The sequence below is a fragment of the Dasypus novemcinctus genome, chromosome 8 (assembly GCF_030445035.2).
Source record: "Dasypus novemcinctus isolate mDasNov1 chromosome 8, mDasNov1.1.hap2, whole genome shotgun sequence".
In the NCBI taxonomy this organism is placed as follows: Eukaryota; Metazoa; Chordata; class Mammalia; order Cingulata; family Dasypodidae; genus Dasypus; species Dasypus novemcinctus.
In genome coordinates this window covers 48,793,500-48,819,255 of record NC_080680.1, presented here as the reverse complement: position 1 = coordinate 48,819,255, position 25,756 = coordinate 48,793,500, and the positions used below count along the sequence as shown (strand labels likewise).

The 25,756-nt window shown below is 37.4% G+C and overlaps 1 protein-coding gene across 3 annotated transcripts in view; it reads right to left on the bottom strand.

Moving 5' to 3' along the window:
• Nucleotides 1-25,756, bottom strand: part of KDM4C (lysine demethylase 4C) — a 518,173-nt gene that overhangs the window by 196,530 nt on the left and 295,887 nt on the right. For all 3 annotated transcript variants that reach the window (XM_071216722.1, XM_058301838.2, XM_058301837.2), the window contains exons 9-12: nt 19,969-20,162; nt 16,024-16,262; nt 13,314-13,621; nt 7,912-8,020 (exon numbers count right to left, since the gene is read on the bottom strand). In XM_071216722.1, coding sequence (XP_071072823.1) covers nt 7,912-8,020; nt 13,314-13,621; nt 16,024-16,262; nt 19,969-20,162 — 850 coding nt within the window. The remainder of the gene's footprint in view (nt 1-7,911; nt 8,021-13,313; nt 13,622-16,023; nt 16,263-19,968; nt 20,163-25,756) is intronic.

Here is a 25,756-nt window from a genome sequence, read left to right as displayed (position 1 = left end):
TCCAGGAACCCAAAGGTTAGGAATGCTGATCATTCATGACTAAGCCTCAAACTTTAGACAAGAGGAAACTGAGACCCAGAGAGAAGAACTGCCCAACATCAAAGAACCTGTAAAGGTCAAAGCCAGAGCTCCAAAGACCATGGTTCACTAATCAAACAGTCGCAAATGCAGGCTGGATTGAAGAAATGCCTCTCGCAGAAAGTTTTTGCATTTGTTTCTGCCAGCTGCCCTACAGGCAATAACAGGCAGCACCTACTTTTATTCTTAGCATGAAGTTTATAGGCCAAAAAGAGGTATAAATTGGATGACAATCCTTTGACTAAAAATTCTTACAGCATCTTTCTCTTCTTAAGGCCCTTCCTCACCCTAGCCCAGATTCAAGAAAGCTAATTCCCTTGTCCGCTCCTTGTGCCCAGTCCGTTTTTGTGTTATTTTTTGTTCATTTGTTTTAAATTTCCTAGTCCACCCTTTCACTAAGAATGCAGGCATTTAAGAGTCCACCTATGGGAAGCAGACTTGACCCAGTGGTTAGGGCGTCTGTCTACCACATGGGAGGTCCGCGGTTCAAACCCTGGGCCTCTTGACCCATGTGGAGCTGGCCCACGCACAGTGCTGATGAGCGCAAGGAGTGCCGTGCCACGCAGGGGTGTCCTCTGCGTAGGGGAGCCCCATGCGCAAGGAGTGCGCCCTGTAAGGAGAGCCACCCAGCGCGAAAGAAAGTGCAACCTGCCCAAGAATGGCACTGCACATGTGGAGAGCTGACACAACAAGATGATGCAACAAAAAAAAACACAGATTCCCAGGCCACTGACAACAACAGAAGCGGACAAAGAAGACGACGCAGCAAAAAAAAAGACAAAGAGAACAGACAACCAGGGTCGGGGGGAGGAGGGGGAAGGGGAGAGAAATAAATAAATAAATCTTTAAAAAAAAAAAACAAAGAGTCCACCTCTGTATGTCCAGAGGATCCCATGTAGTCTTGGTTCCAACTGCCACACATTTGCCCCCAAATACTCACAGCATTAGCTCTCCCTCACCACTCTGTATTTCAAGTCTATGTGAATCCTGTATTAGTCAGCCAAAGGGGTGCTGATGCCAAATACCAGAAATTGGTTGGTTTTTATAAAGGGTATTTATTTGGTGTAGGAGCCCACAGATACCAAGCCATAAAGCATAAGTTACTTCCCTCACCAAAGTCTATTTGGAGCAAGATGGCTGCCAACATCTGCAAGGGTTCAGGCTTCCTGGGTTCCTACGTTCCTGAGTCTTGATTTTCTCTAGGTTCAAGGTTCCTTCCTTCCTGGGGCTGGCTTTTCTTTCCTCTGTAAGCTTACTTCCTGGGGCTCCAGCTTAAGACTTCAGCATGAAACTCCAAAATCAAAACTCCAATATTAAAAGCCCTCAACCCTGTTTTTTGCCATGCCTTTTATTGCCCTAATCATAATTCAATCACGCCCAGGTACAGATCAGATTACAAGCATAATCCAGTATTTCTTTTTGGAATTCAACAATAATATCAAATTGCTACAAATCCCCTCAGGATTTCCCTCATTTCTTGAGAGCTTACTAATTATCCTTCTGCCTCTTCTCATCACAACAGCAACATCAAATATTTACTAAATTGCATGTTAAACACTGTTTTACATATATGTAGTTTAACAAGCCTCAAATCAGCTCTACAGAGCAAGTTCTACAATCCTACATTACAAATGCTGGAGCACAGAGGGGTCACTTCCTTAAGGTCATGCAGCTAATGGAGTCATGGACCACTTCACCCTACGGCTTATGGTTGTAGCCATGAAGAAATACTGCCCTTTATGACAGCTAGCCTCTCCATGCATGGATAGAGTGTTCACTCTATTTTTTCCACTATTTCTGGTTGTTTTTGTAGCAGGAGGATCACCAAGTAATCCAGACCATCACATAGGTATTCCATGATTTTTTAAACACATTTTTACCCATATATAAAATAAATACAAAAGAAATATTATAGAAAATTTGAAAAATATCAGCATACGAAAGAAAATTAAAAATCTTAATATAACAATATTATATACTTTCTTTAAGTGTCCAACAAAATTTATTCTCAGCACAAGTATGTCAATCCAATCACCATCAACAGATGATGGTGGTCACTGTTACAGTCATTTTAGTGTCAGCCACTGCACTGTACATGAGGTGCTTGCAAGGCATGTCCTTGGATAAAGGTTGAACTAATTAAAAATAATGGAAATGAATGCAGTTATACCACATATGGGATGAAACTTTTGGCAGAAAGAAGCTGCAAAGACCAATCAATGAACACAAGCACTTGAGTCACCAACATGAACTCTGTTGTTTGAAGATTCAACTTCTCAGAAGCTCAAATCTAGATAAAATATGCAGATATGTTTTCCAATATAGGATACCTACTAACCCAATATCAATTCAGGACAATTAAAATGCAGCTGATGAAAGCAGCAGCATGCCATGGGTTCCAAAAACTGTGTGGATCTGAAATACAGATACTAAAGTTGCAAGGTAAGCACTTTATTATTATTATGTCTTATTTTTGGAAAAAAAAAATTCTTTTAATTTCCATTAAAAAATATAAAAAGTTCCCATATACAACACACCCCACTACCCACAAGCACTTTCTAAGATGATTGGAGCAGTATATTTTTCACAATCGATGAAAGCACATTTTTCAATTGTACTATTAACTGTATTCCATGTTTTAACTTAGAGTTCACTATATATTTTACGTGGTTCCATTGATTTTTTTCTAATATACATTTTATTTTTATTTTTTAAAGATACTTAGATAACATGAATGTTGTAAAAAATATATAGGGGATTCCCATAAACCCCACTCCCTACCCTTCCCAGACTTTCCCACATTAACAACATCCTTCATTTCATTGGTGTGGTACATTTGTTACAATTGATGAATGCAAACTGGTGGACTGCCAATAAGGGTGGATTCTAGTTTACACTTTGTCCCACAATTTTCTAAGTTACAAGATATATAATGGCCTGTATCTGTCATTGCAATGTCATTCAGGACAATTCCAATGTCCCGAAAATGTCCCCAGATTACACTTATTTTTCCTTCTCCCCTCCTAAGAACCTCCGGTGGCCACTGCCTCCACTTCACCAATAAAAGTTCTTCCATTGCTAGACTAACAATAAGTATATAGTAAAATAACAGTAAGTCTACTCTAGCCCATCATTCATTCCCCAACCCGGAGGATTCTGGGGTGGTGATGCTCACTCCTACTTCAATTGAAAGGGGGCTTAGATCCCATGGGGCAAATGGATGGGACTATCTTGCTTGCAGTTGTAGACTCTGTTCCTTGGGCTGGTTGCTGTCCATCATAAACTCCTTGTTAGCTGTCCTGGGTGAGTCCAATGAACTGGAGAGTGTGTGTTGTAACTCTGTTGAGATTCAGGGCCCGACTGGCACACAGAAAGCCCAAAGATTTAAGTCTCTTGGACATAAACTTACCAACTCTAGTACTAGCTATACAATCAAATAGAAGGGACAGAAAAGCCATGTGTAGGGAATCCACAACTGAGTCCAACTCTGTTACCCTGGGGAGCATAAATTCCAATGTCGAGCCCAATGGCAGGACGCCAAACTCCTGAGCTGTCAGCCCTGCCTATAGTGTCTGGATGTCTCCAGAGCCCTCAGGAGTCCTGCTATCTGAGGCAGTTTTTACTGTGGCGGTCAATGAGATCCTGCTGAGACATGCATAAACTCAACCTCTGGAATGAACTCACAATCACTTTGAAGTTTTTTAGCCATATAAACTCATTTGTCTTCACCCTTTCCCCGTTTTGGTCAAGGTCTTTTTCCAGCTGCATTGCTAGTTGGCACTTTGTAGTAATCCCTCAGTGCCAGGGAGGCTCTTCCTGGGAGTCATGTCCTATACCAGGGCAGGCAGAGAGCAGGGAAGTAATGCACTTATATGCTAAGTTTGAATCAGAGAGAGGCCACATTTGAGCAACAAAGAAGTTCTTAGGAGGTTAACTCTTAGGTAACCTCTCTAGGCTGTTTCAATTTCAAAGGAAAAGGTTCATAAATACAGACATCAACCTCAAAGGTCCATCCATGTTCCATCCTCCTTCACTAGTCGCTGCCCCTGTACTCAGGGGATTCTTGCTGTCCCATTAGAAAATGTGGCAGAACTCCCCAGGATGGGAATTCGATATTCTTTCAGTTACTGTGTGGATCTCCATCCACTGTGACAATGCCCCATGAACACCTGAACTCATTCATAGGCCTGACAGGTATGCCCCAGGTGAACCTCCTCCCATGCATCTCCTATCACTGACACCCTGCACCAATGATCCTCCAATCCTCCCCTGCCACTACGGTAAACTTTCTATGATCCAAAACTTCTTCTAAAATGAAGCCAACAAAATAACCAAATAAAATGAATAAGAAAAGGAAATAATAGTTTTAAAAATAACAAATAAAATACAAAAACTTGAAATTTTTTTGAAATAATAATTAAAAACATAAAATTTTTTAAAACGTTGGCATTATGTCTTCCATAATGACAGATCTGTTGTCTTGTATGTCTTGTATGTACATTTTCTTTTATTTATTCCCCCAGGGTCTTATTTTTTCACTTTATCTTCAAAGAAGCTTTAGTTACAGAAAAGTCACATATAGAATATAAGGGATTCCCATATACCCAACATCCTTCACTTCTTGCCCTTTCCCCATTAACAACACTTTACATGTGAATGGTATATTTGTTATAATTGATGCACAAACACCAAAGCATTGCTACTAACCACAGTGAATGATCTACACCATGGTTTATGCTCTAGGACCACACACCCTTATAAATTTTGATGAAATTTATCATGATCTGCATCCATCATTGCGAGATCATTCAGAACAATTCCAACACCCCCAAAATTCCCCATGTTCCATCTATTCTATTCCTCTCTCCCCCTGAGCATGGGACCCATGGCAACCACCAAGCTTCATTCTTTGAAGAACAAGATTCATAGTTACTTGCAACAACACTGAGGGTTGACATACTGGTCTGTACTCTCCTACTGGGCACTGCCTCTGCTCTCAAAAGACTCCTGCCACTCTATTTGAGAACACAGGAGGACTCCCCAGGATGGGAGTCTAACACTGTCCCTTTCATTGTGTGGGTCTCCACCCACTGATCCAATGCAATATGACAGGATGAACACTCACATACTCCGTACAAGCCTGCCCCAAGTGCAGCCTGTCCCACATGACACCCACATCCAACACCCTAAACCAGTAACCCTCCCCTGCCATATTTGCCACACACAAAAAAATTCCCAATGTTGTAATTTTAACCACGTACCAACAAATCCCCAGAGTTCATCTGCTCCCTCCCTCGACCCTCCTCCCAGTTCCATGGACAGTGCAACCCACCATGCCCACCCTCACAGACCAGCACCACCCAACCCAATAGCATTACTGCACAACTGTCATGCCTATCCACTGCACAACTATACCCTTCCACCTTATCATAGATTTTTGCCCATATGGGCATTGACTCACAACCCTCTACTCCTTCCTGTCTCCTGTAAACATCTCCCAGAATCTTGCTCTGCAAGTCTGCTCAACTGGCTTAATTCATATCAGGGAGGTCATAGATTTTTCTTAAAAATTTCAATTCTATGACCATATACACAGTCTAACATTTCTCTTTTTAACCACATTCAGATATTTCAGTGCTGTTAATAGTCACAGTGTTGTACTACCATATTGTAACAATTATTCTTTTATTACGTATCCCCCTCTATACCAACAACAACAAACCATGTGTTTTGCTGCTGAGCACAGAAAATCTTTTCCAAGGAAAGCTCAAGGTGAGAGTCAGTCTGGACTGGATCTGCCACCAATCAGAAGGATCTCCACAGTTTTAGGCCATCTGACCCTGAAAAAGCCACTGCTTTTTCTCATAGAGAAGAGCAACATATAGATACAGGTGACTCCCAGGGAAAGCATATGCTCCCAAAGGTGCTGGATCAAGTATCTTTGTCCTTTGCTGCCTTTCTGTTTGGAAGTCAAATTCCAGCTTCAGTAGAGAAATGCTCATTCACCAACAGGAACTCTGTTGTTTGAAGACTCAACTTCTAAGATGCTCAAATCTAGGTAAGCTCCTTTCTGGCAAAAAGACCTGCAACTATACAAGGAGTACAAAAGGAGCCCTGTAGTTAGGAAAAAAAAATCCCAAAAGAAGATGGATTTGAGATTGTGTGCTCCCAATGAGAATTAAACCATTCTTATCACTTTGTAACAATGTTTGACTTTATTCGCTTACAACCACACAAGTAACAAGACACAGAGGCAGAGGCTGAGGTAACATTCAAGTGATGATGATGTAAATATTTACCCCAGGCCACAGAATATTCTCACTGACAAACTGGGAGACTGAATATTTTAAAAAACCTGCTTTTTCAGCCATTATATAAATTCTCTGATTGTTCTTGTCAATTCCCAAAAATCCAAAGAGGACCCCAAAAGTCTTTAACATATTAAAACTGAAAGTAAGACTGCTGCAAAAACTATACATATCAATACTTCAGCAAGATATTTAATCTCAAACCCTTGAGATGACTTCCTCAAACCAATCCATTTTAAAAATTTTCAAACTATATGCATTAAAATAAAAACTGCTCTCTAAGGGGAAATTCTGAACCAAAAATGATGGCTTATAATGAAATAACTCCTTGAGAAAACAAGGGCAAACAAGAAAGCAGATTTCAAAATATTAGTATAACCCATTTATTTCAAAGAAACTACCCTGAATACAGGCTATCATGGGGAAACATAATTAAAATTCATGAGTAATGTATGTAAGAATTTATGTTGGAATAAATACAGATAGAGGCTTCATTACCTATTTTACTTAAATTAGAATACCACCTTGGGTTGGTTTTATAGAAAATAATATGACCCTTATCTGATCTTGACATCTGTCTTTTTTCCTAACTAAATTTGAAGTATAAAGGAAGAGAGTAGGTAAAAGGAAGAAAATCTGCTAAAGATGTCTGTCTAAAAATGTCTAAAAAAAAAAGCTTGAATCCAAGTTTCATGTTAATCCTTTGACAGCACCCTCACATACATATGACCTTAATTAACAATTTCCACCAATAAAGAAAATACCTCTAAAAAGGGTTTCTTCATAGAAAATCTAGTTAACTTGATCCTTTTAAATATGGAGAATAGAAAGCATTCATGATGCTAAGAGACACTTGCAAGGTAAAAATAGCAGGTCAGTGGTAGATTTTTAGATGGAGGCAACAACAACAAAAAAACATTAAAGAACAGAGAGACAGAGAAAGGAAGGGGGAGAGTGCAAGCAAAGGCTAAATGAAAGGATAAATGCTATATCCAGAATGGTAACTGGCTGTAAATGCAATAGCTTGCATTCAAACCACATCAGTGTAATCTAGTTAAAGAGAAAGAAGTAAGGTGACACAGCAAGTATAACAAGATGTGACAGTACTGCACATAGTTTCTTACTCAAGACAGTTTTAATAAATTTAATGGATTCAAGTTAAAAGTAAAGACAACCTAAAGAAACCTACGGCATGTTAATTCCATGATTTGACACTTTTGGAGAAGTGATTCTCAACTTGTTCTAGAATGAAAGGTAGAAATGCCAGCAATTTCAGGAAAGGTGAAATGTTGGGAAATATTGACCAATTTTATCCCATGATATGAAACAAGAAGGTATTAACTAGGAAAGAATATGCTTTTTGTCTGTGAATTGTTTTTTAGTTATGATTTAGTAATGGTATGTAAATTTTGCCACTTTTTCAACATTCCTGTCTACCAACCACTTTTTTTTTTTTTTACAAGGGTTTCTTGAATCAAATATCTATACAGGAAAAAAACAACAACAAAAAACTTCATAAGCTCACCTTCATCACTTATTGCCTGCTGCTTCACAAGTGTCATTGGAGACCTTGCTGGAGGTTTACTAAGGGGATGGCGCCAACTCTTAGCTGTTTTGGTCTCTCCCCCTATCCTCTGGATACAGAAATAAAAATGTGAAGAACACCAATAGTTAAAAGTTGCTTTAAAGTAAGAAACTATGGCTAATAATGATTTACAATAACAGAATTCTGAAGAAATCTAGGTGCTTATTTAACTCTAGGAGAATTAGTTCTTTCTTAAGTCAAAAAAATAAGAATCTATGCTATTAGTAATTATAGCAATAGGTCAATTAAATTTCCTTCCACTTCATATTAAAATCCTAGCTGTAATACAGGGTAGGTTTATCAAACCTCCAAAAGAACTCAGGAATTAGCAGGTTCTTAATAATGAATATAAATGGAAGATTATATATTCCAAAGAACATAAGACCTTGGACTTTAGTCACTGCTATGAAGTTCACAAGTGGACCTGTGGGAGGTGTTTTTGTTTTCTATCTTCACAGTAAAGGAAATCCTGCCAAGCTGAGGCTTACACTGTTTTCCCACTCACAAAGCCCTTTAGAAATTAATCACAGTTTCTCTGTCACATGCACAGAAGCGCCAACAAGAGATTAAATCTTTCTTTTAAATGACACATTCCTGCCATCATGAAATCACTTAATTTTACAAAAGTTTTTTGCCCTGGCATCTCCAGAGTACATTTTTCTTCCAGAGAAGAAGTCACGTGCATGTTTACACTTTTCAGTGAGAACTCTCCTACAAACTTGCTTTCCAATGGAATACAAAAAACAGGGATGGCACAGGATGGAGGAATAGAGTATGGATTAGAGTGGACTTACTGGTGTTCTGCTGGGGAACTATTGTGATTAGTAAAGGAAGAAATTGTAGCATTGATGTGAGAAAGTGGCTACGGTGGCTGCTGATGGTCGGGAGAGGGAAGAAGAGATATGGTGTGGGGGCATTTTCAGGATTTGGAGTTGTCCTGGGTGGTGCTGCAGGGATGGATGCTGGAAGTTGTGTGTCCTGCTGTGGCCCACTGGGTGGACTGGGGGAGAGTGTGGACAACAATGTGGACCACTGTCCATGTAGTGCAGCGGTGTGCCAGAATGTATTCGCCAAGTGTAGTGGATGTGCCACAGTGATGGAAGAGGATGCTGATGTGGGAGGGGTGGGGTGGGTGGAGTGGGAGGTATATGGGAACCTCATATATTTTGAATGTAACATTTAAAAGAAAATAAAGAAGAAAAAAAAAAACCGGGATGGGAGTCAAAGAGAGGTTGAAACTAGTGGGTGTACATTAACAGCTGACCCTGAAAGAAAGAAGCCTGAGAAATTTCTTTGTAAGCTGAAGAAGCAGTGAACAGAGGAGGAGAAACTATGATGGCATCTGACACCAAAGGATTCTGAAAGAATATATAAGAGCATTCTAATCAAAGTTATAGCGGGAAAAGAATGAAAAATATGGGGTGAGATTTTTGGGTCGTTGAGAATATCCAAAAATTAATGTAGGGAATGATAACTCAGTCAACAACAAGAAATACTTATTGAGCCCCTATGATGTGCTGCACAGTTTTAAGAGCTGGGGACACAGTAGGAAAGAAAACACATCAGTCCTTGCTCTCAAGGAGAGGGAAGGGGTAGGCAAAATACCAGTAAAAAACAAATATTTATCAGGTAATATGCAGCAAATATGCAATGAAGAAAAATAAAGTAAACAAGGGAATGGAAAATGATAAGGAGAGGACTATATTATGCTGGGGAGGGAAAAAAAATTGGTATTTCTGACAAGGTGACCTTTTTGTGGAGTCTTGAGTGCAATAAAGGAGTAATACACATTTGGCCATCAGGTAAAACAGCAGTAAGGGCAGAGGAACAGTTATGCAAATTAGGAACACACTCAGCATGTTTCAGGGACAGTTTGGAGTCCAATATGGCTGTAACCTAGTAAACTGTGGCAAGAAGTATAGAAAATCTTATCCTTATATCAGGTTATGTACCTAAATTACTGAAAAAAATGCCCAAAGAGAGGAAACCAAGCAAGAAATTTCTTTGATAACAAGTATTGATGGAAATTTAAATTGCTCAATCCAAAAAGTGAAAATTATATCATAAAGATATTTACATTTCCTATAAATAAAAATTTATTTCCCAGCACCGTCAACTGAAAATTCCTAGAAACAATACCAACCCAAGTAGTCATGCATACTCACAGAGCCAAGATGAGGTTTTAAGCTCTGTCTCCTACTATAAGGACAAAGGCATCTTTGGAAGAAATAGCTAATTTCAGGATAGGGGCAAGATATGTATAAAATGAGCCTGGAGCACCTTGAAATAAGAGAAAAGAAGGAACACATCCAGACTATGCCCAAATGACTTTAGGAAACAATAAAGGGGCAATTTCAGCATCAAAACAATAAAATCTAGAGTGGATAAACCAAGGAATATATTCAAATCCATGAGGACATAATCATAAAAGAAAAAAAAAAAGATAAAAAAAGAAAATAACTCATTCATTACTTACCTTTGGAGATGCTAGGAAACTTATTCATTAGTCTAAAAACTAGCAAATAAAGGGAAAAATTGAATCTCTCGTCAAGGCAACCAAATATTAGATTTTAAAAAGTTCTTTTAAAATAGCTCGAGCTAATGAATAAAGACCAAGTAATAGTCTCTAAAAAAAATAATGGAACAACAATATCTTTAAGTGAAATGCTAATAGAAAACTTTTTAAAAGAGGAGGGTGGCTCAAAACACCTGAACCCACTGTTCGATCTTGACGTGACAAAAAAAAGAGAGAGAGAGAGAGAGATGCGGTCAGTACCACCAGTGAAATATTCTGTGATGTATTCATATAGATCTAACCACGAGTTTCACAAAACACAGAGGGCAGACGAACATAGTAATTGAAACTACAGGATGCAATTTGGAAAAAATCCAGATTATGGGATACTCTATAAAACACTAAATCCATTTTTTCCTGCAAATAATTAGCACGGAACAAAAAAAAAGAGAGAGAGAGAAAGAAAATTTAAAAGATGTATCAACCAAATGCAATATATAGACCCTGTCTGGACACTGATTCGAACCAAGTAATTATTTTAAGGCATTATATATATTCTTTTAAGTTAACAAAAATATCATTTATGATTGGGGGTGTGGGGAGTCCTTATCTTTCAGAGATATACGTTTGAAGACTGTACATATAAAATTGCATATGTGGGATTTATTTCTAAATAAATCCTAGGTCATAGGAGGTAAAGATTTAGATGAAACAAGATTAGCTATTAGTTGAGGCTGGGTGATGATTCAGAGAGATGCACTGTACTATTCTCTACTATGTTGTATGTTTCAAATCTTCCATAATTAAAATATATATATACTATGAGACACTCCAATCTGAGCTACGGAATAAAGGCCAACTATGGCATATACTTCAAATTTTCCTTTTTTTTTCAAATTACACTATGAGATGCTCCAATCTGGGCTAGATAAAACCACTGCTGTGGGCAATTCCACATGGACAGATAATACCAGAATCGCCCACAACAGGTTGCAAAATGGATTTATCAGTAACTTGGAACTAAAGACTATCTTCACCAATATGTTCACACCTCAGAATCCTAGCCCAAGCTCTACTGCACACACAGGTGCCTTTATTCTGGAATGTGGAGACTCTAGAACTGCATTTCCACTTCTCCAGAAGGTCAACCAAAGCAAGAGAAAACAAAAAACAAAAACTGTTTATTCCTATATATTTAAGAAATGTCTGTTGAAGAATCAGTTAACTCAAGCATTATGAGAAGAAGCAATATGCACATATTTATATAACCTTGAGAAGAATGACTGAGGCTGGCTGCTACCAGCACGTACAAGCATTACACCTAATACTAAGATACACAGGTCAAAACTACAAAAAAATGAAATGAGTCTGGGTTACGATAGGGGTTGCCTAACACCAGGGTGTGAGAAGAGAGGGGATCAGGCAGCTGTTCCTTAGAAGGGGAAAGCCCAGCCACAGAGCCCTCAACAGCAGCATTCACTTTCCTATGGAACTGGCTATATAATTACCTCCCACAAAGGCAAGAAAACTGACATTACTTCCAACCCTGTTCTAATATAAAGAACGCGAAGAAATATAATTTAAGTGTGCATTTGACTCATCTACCATTCTACAAAGAATCCCAATATCTCCTTAGCCACATTTAATCCCTATATGAAATTATAATTCTCAATTTTATTTACTCGTATGTGAACACTATTTTGAAACTTCTCTTTAGTCAGTTTTTCAAATAAATTAGACCACATTTATTCTATTTCTCATATGCTTGATAAATATTTATTTATAGGCAATTAGAATATGAAATCATAAAGTAAAATGATAAAAGTTATTGGGTCAAATTGGGATTTTAAGATTACTTAGAAACAGGATATTCTAAATTCCTGTCTTTATATAATCCCCTTTATTATTCAAGAATACAAAAAGACCTGTTTATATGAGTAGGTGCAATCAAGTGGGTCTGATCAGCTGCCCACCCAGTTTATCCGGTCAAACAACTGAGGCACTCCCTATTCATCCACCTGAGTTCCCTGAACAATCCATATAGTACAAAAGAGATGACTGAATCCTTACAATAATACACATGTCCAAGGACACCTGATCCAGGACAGTTAATACTGAAAGCATATTGACATTGTACAAGATCATCAGGGAAACAAGGGTTAGGATGAGGAGCCTGATAATCAAGAAGGGTGCAGACTTTTACTGAGAGTCAAAAGGCCTGTTTCTGAAAGTGAAAAGGAACAAAAAGGTCATCCTGATATTTAGATTCCAGATACAATAGAAAAGAGTCAGAGGAATGAGTTACCAGGTGACCCCTAATTCCAAATTAGAGGCTGTGGGAAGCCTGAGAAGTTGGCTGGAGGTGATTTAGAGTCCTGCAGGTAAATCCTTTCCAGCCTGATTAATAATGCAGGTGATGGAAATGTTCTGTATCTTGATTGTATATTCTGGTTATGATAGTGTACTATAGTTTTTGTAAGATGCTACTACTGGGGAAAACTGGGTAAGGGGTAGATGTGATCTTTCTTAGTACTGCCATAAATCTATAATTACCTCAAAACAAAAAGAAGGAAGGGAGGGGAGGGAAGGGACAGGAAGAAAAACTAAAGCTCCAACATGTGGCCAATTCCATGCTCTGAATTATCACCATGTGAGCAAGAGCACAAAGAAATCATACTCTCAGTCATCTAAAGAAATATATTAAAAGCCATAAATGTGAAAAGCTATTTATTTCTACCCTAAAGCAAGATTTCAGTGCATAGGATGCTGTTTTCAGAAAACTCTCTCACCACACAATGAACACAGTAAAACAGATATTGCCACTTACACTGGGAATTTTGAAGTCATTGCTCTCTCCACTGGGAACCACTGGGATTTCCCCAGGTTCAAGGCTACTCACAGAGCTCTCCACATCACTCTCTTCTCCTTCTATCAACAAACTATTACTCTCTGCCACTGAGGTGCATGGTTCCTGAGACTTTGACCATGAAAACTTGGGGGATTCCTCAGATTTCACATGGCCACTAGACAATGGTATGGAATCAGAAGCCTCACTGGGATTGGAGGATGTAATTATGGCACAAGTTGTGTCATCTTCACTTCTTCTTTCCTTCGTTAAAGATGAGAGGTAGTGTCCTGAGGAGTAAAACAAAAGACTGTTAAAAAAGCTGGTATTGAATTATTACTGAGTAGAAATTTTAAACTATTCTCAACTGAATATCTATCTTCCTTCCCTTCTAAATTCCACAGAGGTGCATATGAAAGTTCGAAAAAGCTCCTTGCCATCTGCATAGTTATAAAGACGAAACCATGGACTTTGTCCAAAGAAAACCCCTTCTAAGAAAAAAATAAGGGATCCAAAAGAGGTTCTACTACATTGTCAAAAGAAAGGGTGATAATAAGTAGCTAAACACTGTCCAAAGTAATAGGAATTTGAATTATTTCTAAAAGTGGGAATTATATCCAAATATACCATGCTAAGAACTGCAAAAAATAAATGAACCATCCCAACTGAAAGGATTGAATAAGTTCATGTAGGCTAAGGTGTGGTGTGTACATGCAACAGAATATCATTCAGCCATAAAAAGGAATGTAGTTCTCATACATGGAAAATAAGTGAAACTTGAAGACACCATGTTGCATGAAATAAGTCAGACTCAAAAGGATAAATAACTGTATGGTCTCACTGATATGAAATAGAATAAGAAAATGCACAGAGTCAGAAACTAGAATGTGGGTTATGAGGGGCCGGGGAAGGGATAGAGAATGAGTAGCATTATTTGGTACAGAATTTCTGTATGGGATGATGGAAAACTTTTGGAAATGGAGGTTGTGATGGTATCACTACATTGTAAATGCAGTAACATTTATTGTATATTTGAATATGGTCAAAGTAAAAATTTTAGGTTGTATATATGTTACTAGAATAAAAATTTTAAAGAAACATTCAAAAACCATAGGACTGTATAACACAAACCCTAACGTAAATTTGGACTAGAGTTACTAGTACAATTATAATATTCGTTCATCAATTGTAGCAAAGGTACTGAACTAAGGCAAAATGTTAATAAAGAGGGGCAAGTATATGGAAACTATTTTCTGTATGATTTTTCTGTAAAAAACTTCTCTAAAAAAATTGTTTTAAAAAACTGAATGATTCATGTAGCAACAGAACTAATGAAACATGGGTTATCTAAGTTTAAACCACTAAGCAATTCACAAAAGAAAAAAGTAAATACAGTGTGGTAGGGACTATGGTCAGGGACTTCAAAAATTACCCATATGAATTATTTTCCATAACCATCTTCCCTCTACTATCTAGAATTCCTTTCCATATTTCTCAACCTTCCTAACTTTTTTCCATTTCTCAAAACTCAATTCAGATATCATCTACTCCAAAAATCTTTCCTTTTCATCCTCCTTTCTCAATTCAGGGTCTGTCTTGGAAAGGCCAACAATAGATTGTCCCATGCTCTATCACGGTACTTACCATACTGGACTACAATTATCTGTTTTTTTTATCTAGCTCTCCTATAAAGTATGAACTCCCTGAAAAATAGGTTATGGTTTGAACTCTATTATTGACACAGACATTACAAGAGCAAAAGGTCATGAGGCTGAGGAAGCAAACAAGGATGAGACTATTCAGGATTGTGCTAATAAGGACTTTTTTATTTTATTCTAAGTGGAATAAGAGTAAGAAGAAGGTAGACACAAGACCTAATCTACTTTTTCTTTTTTTGTAAGGATAACTATGACTCCCACATGGAGGAATGTTAAGCAGGAGCAGCTAGAGTGGGAGCTGGCAAAAGAGAAAAGCAGCAATATTTGCAGTAGTTCATGCATAAATGATAGTGCCTTAAACAATTCCAGGTCTGAAGGATTTGTTGGTGTGTTGGATGAAGGGTATGAGGTAAATTACCTTGAATAGTGAAAGGACATAAGCTTCAATAAATAAAAAATATCCAACAAAGAGACAAAGTATTAACACTGTTTCAGAGAAAAATGCAATAAAAGGGAAAAAGGTTTAGTTGAGACTTATAAAGACATTAGTTCAGAAAAACAGCTAGGAGACTATACCATTTCACTAGATTAATTTTTTATTTTTGCTGTTCTTTTTTAAAACAATAATATCTACTTTCTTCTTAAAATTAAGTCAAAAACTAAGAATCCACAAAGAATTATCTGTAATTGTTTTTCTCTATTCCATGTGAATTCAAGAGAAACTTTCCAAAAACAATTTATATTTTAAATTAAGTTGGATATACACAAAAAAAACTAAGAAATTTAATTTTAGGATATTCTTTTCTTTATATTCTACCATTTGTCTCATAATTCCATTACAAGTAGCCATTGTGCGCCTGATTTTTACTATATTTTCACTGCTTCCCAGTTAAGTTACCCTGTAACTTTAGCCATGTTATTGGTTAAGCTATGTAGAGTGGTGAGGTTATCTGTCCTGTTGTGCATAGACTTATGGCATCAGTTCATCAACCACCTACTACTTGTATGAGAAACATGCTCAGCCATTTTCTTACCTGGCAGTTTGATATTATCTGATAAATTCTGATCCAGCTGCATCCTGCTAGCAAAGGACTGTTCCTCTGAAGGTGTGTCTATGTTTCTCAGTTTCATGGCTTCTTCTGGCTCTTCACTGGTATTTATGTCCTCTGTAGCTGGGTCAGGGGTAGGGACCTCTACCCTACTGTCTATAGATGTCACTTCTTCATTCTCCTCAGCCTTCGGTCTTTTAGAATGAGGCCTAGTGCACTGGAAGCTATTAAGAGACATAGTGGTTAGAGCAGAACATGTGTAATGGAGAAGATAAATCCTTATTTATATTAAGTATAAATCAATGGATAAAGATGGAATTAGATTAGTGGTTATGTAGGGCTGGGGAAGGATAGAGGGATTGAGTGATAACTGCTAAGGGGTGTGGAGTTTTTCTTTTTGGAGAAATGAAATTGTTCTAAAATTTTTTGTGGTAATGAATACACAACATTGTGATTATACTAAAAGCCATTGGTTAAACATTTTGGATAGATTGCATGGTATACGAATATATCTCAATAAAACTGCTTCATAAAAAAGGCAAATCAGTCAATTAATTAATAATAATCTAAGAATTCTTCAAAAAAATTAAGTTCACAATTTCAAAATAAGGAAAAAATTCTCATCAGAACAAGGGTTATTTATTTTCTCTTAAAAATTTTTAAATCATCGTGCAAAAACAATCTTTACAATTAGTGGATTAAATCTGACCTTGAAATCTTAACAACAGTTTTAATAACAAGTTACTAAAAAGTAAAAATAAAGCAAATGTAAATAATTGATTATTAGATTTAATTGGAGGGGAAAACAGTCATTACTAAAATTTTATAACATTTGGAAAAGTCAGAAAATAAAATGAAAAATGACATGAGGGAATAGAAAAATGTTATTTAGATAATCAAAAAAGGAAAAGAAAATCAGGACATCCTATAAAGTTTTAAAATCAGACTGAATTATTTACATCTCACAATGAACTACTGACTAGTTTTCCATGCCTTTTCAATACTTCTCAGGTTTTGTGTGAAACTATAAAAGTAAATGCCCAGTACTCATTAGCTTAAGGAATTGGAAAGGAAAAGAGGGCTGGTGTAGCTTAGTGGTTGAGCACCTGCTTTCTATGTTTGAGCTACCAGTATAAATTCCCAGTACCTCTCAAAAAAATAAAAATAATTTGTTTTTGAAAAAGAATTTTTAAAAAAGGAGGAAAACTAGCTGTCTGCTAAATGAAGGCATTTGTCATTTTATATCAACTTATTTTCAGAATGATCACCACTTTCATTTTTTCCTCCATTTTTTTATGTTTCAGCAAGTCAGTCACTTGATAGCTTTGTCATAGATTCCTTTCTCTATGTGACATAGCATTTCAAAACTTTCATATGGGAATAATTACAAATCAAATTTGAAAAAAAACAATTATGTATTTCAGCATCCAACACACATACACACCCAAGAAAACACAATACCAAATGCCACAGGAAGTAGGGGAGGGCAGAGATGAACGACAAAGAGGGTCGCAAAGGAAAACCCATACGAATCAGTATCAGTTGCTGCTGCTCCTGCTGCTGATAGCAATAGTAACAGTCGCAGCATCACTCTCGTCACTTTTACTGAGAACCTATGCAGTGGCCTAGGTAGAAAATCTCCACATAACAAACAGCATAGCAAATGGTTGGCATCTCTCTGAGATTTCAACAAACCATTCCCTTCATTAGCTTTCCCTGCACAGGGCATAAATTAAGGGAGATCAAGCCAAAAGGCTGAACATATATTTTTTTTAAAGCAACATAACATTAGGCTTTCTAACTAGGTGAGCATTGATATCAACAAAGTTCATTGATGATTTTAACCTTCTGAAAATTTCTTCAATGTCATAAATCTATATACTCAGTCAACCCAAAAGATCATGGAGGTCAAAACTAGGAGACAAGATCATAGAGTACTGTATTTCCTGTCCATTAAAGAACAATTTTCAAGATATTCTGTTAATTTTCTTCTACTGTCGATCGACTGCCTCCTCCCAAACCTGGCTTTGTGGAAATGTGTATTAAAACATTTATCAAAGGCACTGACTCTCTAAACAAGTTTCTCAAATATTTTTTACTACAACCCATGGTAAGTTACACATTATAAATGTTGACACAATACAAACTTATACGTTTGCATACATCATGAATACTCACCCTTACCAAAGAGAAGCATTATAAGATCATTTATTCTATTTTACATCCTAATTTTAAAATGCCAGACTGACCCACAACTTGATTTGAAAAATAACAGTTTGAAAAACACTGCTCTAGATTACAGGTTGAAATACGAACACCTAAGTTTTAAGTTCTACTACCAACTAGCTCTAAGCCTCAGGTACATCTCTTAAAAATGTGGAAATGTGAGTCGATGTTCTTAAAGTTCCTCAGCTTACTACCATTCTAAAATATCAGAAAATAAATGCCAGGAAATAAAAGAGTCAGAAAGTAAGTGTCAAAAGAGTGGACAAAGACTGAGAATCACAGTGTTATTGACTTATAGCAAAAAACTGGAAACATGCTATAGGTACAAAAACAGGTGCAGGCATTAAAAATTTCATTGTAGCATATCTATAAAAAATATTTTTTAAAAACACTCACAAAATGGGTCATCAAATTGAATATAGAGAATGAGCCCAATTTTGGAAACGTATATAACATTATATAATTAAAAAAATAAATATATATGTAAAGGATATGTAAAAAATGTTAACACTGGTTAACTCTTTATAGTGAAGTTATGGGTGATGTGAGATTCCTTTATTATTCTTTTCTTTTTATTTTACAAACTTTCTCCAAAATACAAATACTACTTTTAAATCTATAATAAAAACAATGAGCAATAGTGGAGAGATAAAATGTAACATAAAACTGGAAAGAGCCTAAAAAGGTAGCATGAAGACTTGAGCAACCTAACACCCTATTCAATGGGTTGTGAAACAGCAAAAACCTACAAGTCTTTAAAAGCTTGCAAAACGGCCCTTGCAACAGAAATGGAATGTAACGTTCACAAGGACAACTATATTACAGAAAGACTATATGCTCTGTTTCATTAGTATCTTATAAAAGAATAAAGCCAAGTTTATAAAATGTAGTAAAATACGGAAATCCAAATGACAAAAGATCTCAGATATCTGGTGAATGAAAAAGCAAACTAATAAAATTTGAAAGAAAATCAGCAGCAGAATAAAAAAGTTGGGAATCAAGTAATTGAAGTAGATAGAAATATGGAGATGAATGATGAGGACAAATACAACTTTAAAATATACTAAAGAAAGGGGGCTAAGTATTTTCCAATTTACTATGTACAGTGATTTCAGAAATATTTCATTCTCTTCCTACAGTCTATTTATAACACTCCTGAAAAATGAAAAATACTTTGTGCCTCAAAACTTCACTGATATTAAGTAAACAGATGATTAACAAGTATAAAAGCAAACTGTCTTTAAGAATGTCATTTTCAATGGCATATCTTATTTAAATAACATAATACACAGGTTGGGGGAAACGGACTTTGGCCCAGTGGTTAGGGCGTCCGTCTACCACATGGGAGGTCCGCGGTTCAAGCCCCGGGCCTCCTTGACCCGTGTGGAGCTGGCCCATGCGCAGTGCTGATGCGCGCAAGGAGTGCCATGCCACACAGGGGTGTCCCCCGCGTAGGGGAGCCCCACGCGCAAGGAGTGCGCCCATAAGGAGAGCCGCCCAGAGCGAAGGAGGGAGCAGCCTGCCGAGGAATGGCGCCGCCCACACTTCCCGTGCCGCTGACGACAACAGAAGCGGACAAAGAAACAAGACGCAGCAAAAAGACACAGAAAACAGACAACCGGGGGAGGGGAGGGGAATTAAATAAATAAAAAATAAATCTTTAAAAAAAAAAAAATACACAGGTTGGGATAGGGGGGTCACTACCTCCTAGAGGTTTTCCTTGTTTTCCTCCTCCTCTGCAGCCATGTTTTTACTTCAGGGGTGGATTCTGGAGTAGGCTTCGTATGATCAATGGTGTACAGATCCTTTCCTTGCTTCCAAAGCTGATATCTGTCTGGCTGGAATTTCTTCACAAAGATATCCATTGAGATTTTCACCATGTCTTTCCTGCAGGTGCACTGAAACACAATGGGATTCGAGTGCTTTAAAGAATTTCGCTAGCTATATAAAATCACATTGAATCAGTCCTTGAATGTAACAAATATAAATATGTCATCACTACGTAATTGAGGAAGCTGCATTATCAAACATTCAGTGATCAGTAATGCTAACTTCTGAATGGAGTGGCAACTTACATGTTCACATTTATAAATGAGAAAAAAAATGTAAAAATACTCTATAGGTTTCACAGGAACTGTATACCAAGGAAAAAACATATTTGAAATATGCCTGAAATACAAATAAGACTCCCCAACAAGGATCTATCAGTAAGTTGAAATTTGGAAAGTATCTAAAGCTGAATGCCTGGGGTGACAACAAAAGTAGCAAACGAATACATGATTAGAATACTTTGACCCATCTTTTTTCCAAGATGTATTTTAATCACATATGTTTATTAACAAACATATTCTCAGAAGGCAAAGAAAAATTAATTTCAGAGAAAATGAACAATATCATCACATCACACGTAACACCCCACCTCTATCTACCATGGTCACAAATACAAACATATCCACTAGGAGAAAGAGATTGTGTTTATATGTGAAGTTTGAACTAAAGATTATTTTGAATCCACAAAGACCTTGATTTCACAAACACAGTTATCAGTCATATCTTATATAAAACTTTCCTATAAAGACTTTTAAAAAGGCTAAATTAGGTCTAGAACAATGCTCTATGCATTCAAATGGCAGTGTCAAAGGAGTCTCAGAGATTTCGCTGAAGTACTTTCAGAATCCCTAACACATCTGGTGTCAGAGTGGCTGACTGACCAACAGCCTTGATGTACTAAGTCTCTTGATATCTTAGAAACACCTCAGTACAAATTAATTTCATAGTCTTAATAATCTCCAGACCCTAACTTTCCTCCATAGAGTTCTAATCAGGACAGGCATTATAATCTGAAAGCTCAGGTAACTCGATTCACCTAAAACCAACTTCATCTTCAACAGGAAACAGATATTCTGTCACTTTTAATGATAAAATTCTCCCATTCTCTTATGATCATCTTGACATTTTCCTCCATTCTGAGAAATCCAGTCTGTCAACATCCACTGTTAACTCTTCTTCTAAAATGTCTCCTGCATCAGTTCCTTCTACAAGCATCCTTCCAAGCTCACTAAAAGACCCTGCATTCTAGCATAACAAGACTAACAAATTTCCCTGCTTACAGTCACTCCAAGCATCAATCATTCTTCATAGCTGTTGGACTGATCTCCTGAAAATATTGTGTAAGCCTTTATTTCTAAGTTCAATAAAGTTTACTCATACTGCTCTACCTTTAGAATGATGTCAGAACTCCAGAGCCTGGCACACAATGACTCCTAAAGATTTGACTCCACCAGTGGAATTTTCAGATTGCTCTCCCAGTGCACATCAACACGAATGTTCCTCTCCAATGCAAGGATTCTAGACACTGGAACCTGCATCCACCATGTGCTCCCCACTTCAGCACATTTACTCCAACACAATGTCCTCCTGCTCACCATTCTGCTATCTAAAGAATATTCATCCTTAAGACTGAATCCAAACTTGACTGATTTTCTATTTTTTTCCTCTTCTTCCTCTAAACCTAAAACTATTTATAAATACCACTACTTTCTATTATTATGTACAGAGAGAATCCTAAGTTATCTGGTTATAATTATCTTGCCTTAGGAATATAGAAAATGAGGACCATGACAACATTAAAGATATTTTGCTTTAAAATTCAATCAGAAGTTTGGATTCATCAACAGAAGTTTTCTTATTTTCTTACAACACTTCATGAAGAAAAATAAAGGAGTAGACCAATAACAACGCTCCCCTTTAATGACCCAATTTAGGTCTGAGTACCTTCTTATGATTATTGCATCCTTAGGGGAGATAGGCCAGTGAAGTGCAAAACATTACTTCTGAGGAAAATGTCTTCAGAAAAATGTTAACCTAATATTCATCTTGTTCGTTCAGATGGTACTTTGAAGCCCCATTAAAGTACATTTGATTTCCATTTCTTGAATAAGTTACAGAACTTAAAAGTGGGCAAGCCATGGTCACACAAGAGTCATTAACATCAAATCCAGCACAGTCACATCCAAGAGGAAGTTCAAGCATTAAGAGGTTCCTGTTGTGGGGACCAAGACTGACAATTAGGGATATTACATGACTGATGAAAATACTCACTTCTATGTCTATTTGTAAACATACTCCTGCATTAAGAACCTGAGAATTATGAAATCAATTCAATGAACATCCATGGATGACTTCACTTGATTACCAACACACCCTCTTTGCTCTTCTTGTCAATCCAAGGACAACAGGAATCAATTATCTCGTCAATTATTTTTCTCACTTTAGATACTCTAAATTTCTTTGGCATAGAACTCTTATACAGGGAAGCGGACTTGGCCCACTGGATAGGACATCCATCTACCACATGGGAGGTCCACAGTTCAAACCCCGGGCCTCCTTGACCCGTGTGCAGCTGGCCCATGCGCAGTGCTGATGCGCACAAGGAGCATCGTGCCACGTGGGGGACCCTGCGTAGGGGAGCCCCACGCACAAGGAGTGCACCCTGTAAGGAGAGCCACCCAGCACGAAAGAAAAGTGCAGCCTGCCCGGGAATGGCGCCACACACACGGAGTGCTGACACAGCAAGATGATGTAACAATAGCAACAAAAAAGAAACACAGATTCCCATGCCGCTGACAACAACAGAAGCGGACAAAAAGAAGAACACGCAGCAAATGGACACAGAGAACAGACAAATGGGGTGGGGGTGGGGAGGAAGGGGAGAGAAATACATAAAATAAATCTTTAAAAAAAAAACAAAAAAACCTCTTATACACAATTTCTCCTTCCCTCTCCCATAACTCTTATTTTTTAAGTATGCAACAAGATCTCCCAAGATTGACTGCTGGACTGATTGGAAGTACAATAGATAAATATTGTCTTCTATTTTAAATATTCAGAAAGAAAAAGTCATAAAGTACCCAATACGCAAACGGTAAGGTCAGAGCCCAAAATAGTAAATAACAGCAGTACAGAGAAAATGTACTTTTGTTAGTGTTGGCAAATAATAATACGCAATTAATTGCAAATAAGGATTAAAGGAGATTATGAGAATCCATGATATAATTTTATTTGTAGGAAAAGGAAACATTAACAGTCTCAGACTACATGTTTATACAGAGAACAACAACCAAATTATAGGTAATAGTTAAAGTAAACTGTATTTTATATGAAGTCAATGTATTTGTAAGAATGACTATCCTAACTTCATTTTAAGAATATATATACTAGTTAAAAATGTTAAGTCAAAATTTAAAGAAAATTGTAAGTAGCTGTAGCAGTTTGATATTATTTATGAATACCAAAAAGATGATAATTGATTATGTTTATAAACTGGTCTGTTTTTCCAGGATGCCCTTTGATTGTATTAGATTCATGAGATGCCTTTGATTAAATTATACTAAGATTAGGGCTTTGGCTGAACCACATCATTAGGGTGACTCAGTTTGAGTCCCCACCCCCTTTGTGGTCTATATAAATGGAAAATCAATCAAGGAGACACACAGAAGCAGATGCAATAGAAAACAGGAAGGGAGCACAATAGATATGGCAGAGGTTTGGGAAGAGAGACAAGCCATAAACAGGGTAAGTTTACAACTGACCTTGTAAGGAGAACAGAGCAGCTGAGCCCAAAAAGACATGAGCCCCAGGAAGAGAAATGAGCCTTTATGCCAGCCTACAGTTGAGATTGGAAGAAGTTGGTCCCATGAAGCCTTAAGAGGGAAGAGGAAGGCTGAATCCTCACAGAAGTCGCCCGCCATCTTGTGACAACATGTAGCAAAAGACTTTGGGTGAGAAAATACCTCTTACAGTACTTTGAGTTGAACTCGTTAGGGGCTTGTAACTGTAAGCTTCTACCCCAAATAAATGCCCTTTATAAGAACAGATTTCTGGTACTTTGCATAAAAAACCATTTGGCTAACTAATACGGTGGTCTTTTTGCAATGAATTCCCCCATAATTTACTAGCTTAAGACTTAACTAATAGAATCCTGATTGTTTGCTAGACATCCCAGGAAATCAAATTCATACTCTCCAATATTTACTCAGATAATCACCAATCTAATTTAAAAAGCAAAATGTTTTTAAAAAATAAGCCGCTAGGGTGTTGGAAATGTGGAGAAGCATGGGAAAAATACAGCTAGAGTGACCTAAGGACTATGGTTAGCAGTAATAATATAATATTCTTGCATCTATGTGAAAGATGTACTGTGTTGTAAATGACGCAGTATGGAAAATGTGAACCAAATGTACACTATGGACGTGGTAATAATCAGATTGAATTATCTTATCTGCAGCAAATATTCCACCACAGTGTGGCGTGCTGATGGAGGGGTTTGTTTAGGAATTCTGCACATGTGCATGATTGTTTTATAAGTTTACAACTTCTGTCATAAAAAATAAATTTAAAAAATAATAATAGGGTGGGTTGGGGGAAAAACACACCAAATATAAGATAAGGAATATGATTAGTAATAAGATTTTGACAATATTCTTTCATAATTTGTAACAAACGTGTCACAACAATGCAAGGTTTTGGTGGAGGGTTGATGTATGGGACCCCTGTAGGATGTTATGCATGTTTGCTTTGTAAGTTCACAACTATTACTATACACTTAATTGTTTATGTATGCTCATATATAAGTGATATAAAGATAATAGGGTTAGTTGGGGGAAAAATACTTTCGTTAGTAGTAATATTTTGACAATGCTCTTTAATCATTAGTTAAAAAGGTTTAACAACAATGCAAGTTATTGGTGGTAGGGTGAGTTATGAGAGTCCTGTATGATGTTAACATATGTTTGTTTTGTAAATTCACAACGATTATTATATACTTATTGTTTATGTCTGTTTATGTATGAGTAATATACTTCAATAAATATTTTTTAAATTAGCAGCTAAAAAAATAATAATGAATAAATAAGCAACTGTAAGAAGAAATGAAATCGTGGTTTTTTTGAAGCAAGATGGTGGCTGAGTGAGCTTGCCTTACGGTCTCTCCTGGGAAGAGGCAGCTGGGCGCCGTTGGAGGTTCTCCGGGACCAGGCTTTTTCAGGATTTTTGCAGGGCAGGAAGTGTCTGGACATCGATTTGGTGGGAAGGTAACGGAGAAGATTGGTCTATAAGATATAATTAAGGGTTCTATTGCATGGAGGTGAGACCTGCACACGGGTTGCTCCCTCCTTGGGGGGGGGGGGTGGAGCCATGGAACCAGTGCTGCAACTGCACTTTTTGGAGGCTCTGCGGTGCTGGGGAATTCATGGGTCCTGGGCGGGCTGTTGGGGGGTTGATGGGACGGGAAACCTTTGCGGACCGATTTGGGGAGACAGACGGTGTTTTGTTGTGAAGCGGGGAATTTTTGATTGCGGGCACAAGTAATAGCGCTTCCGCCTGGAGCCCCGCCCCCACAAGCCCAGCTGCCTATCTGCAGCGGAATTAGATTGCTGGCAATAAAGGGACGTAATTGGGAGGTTGTTATAGGGTGTGGCGAGGAAGGGGGACA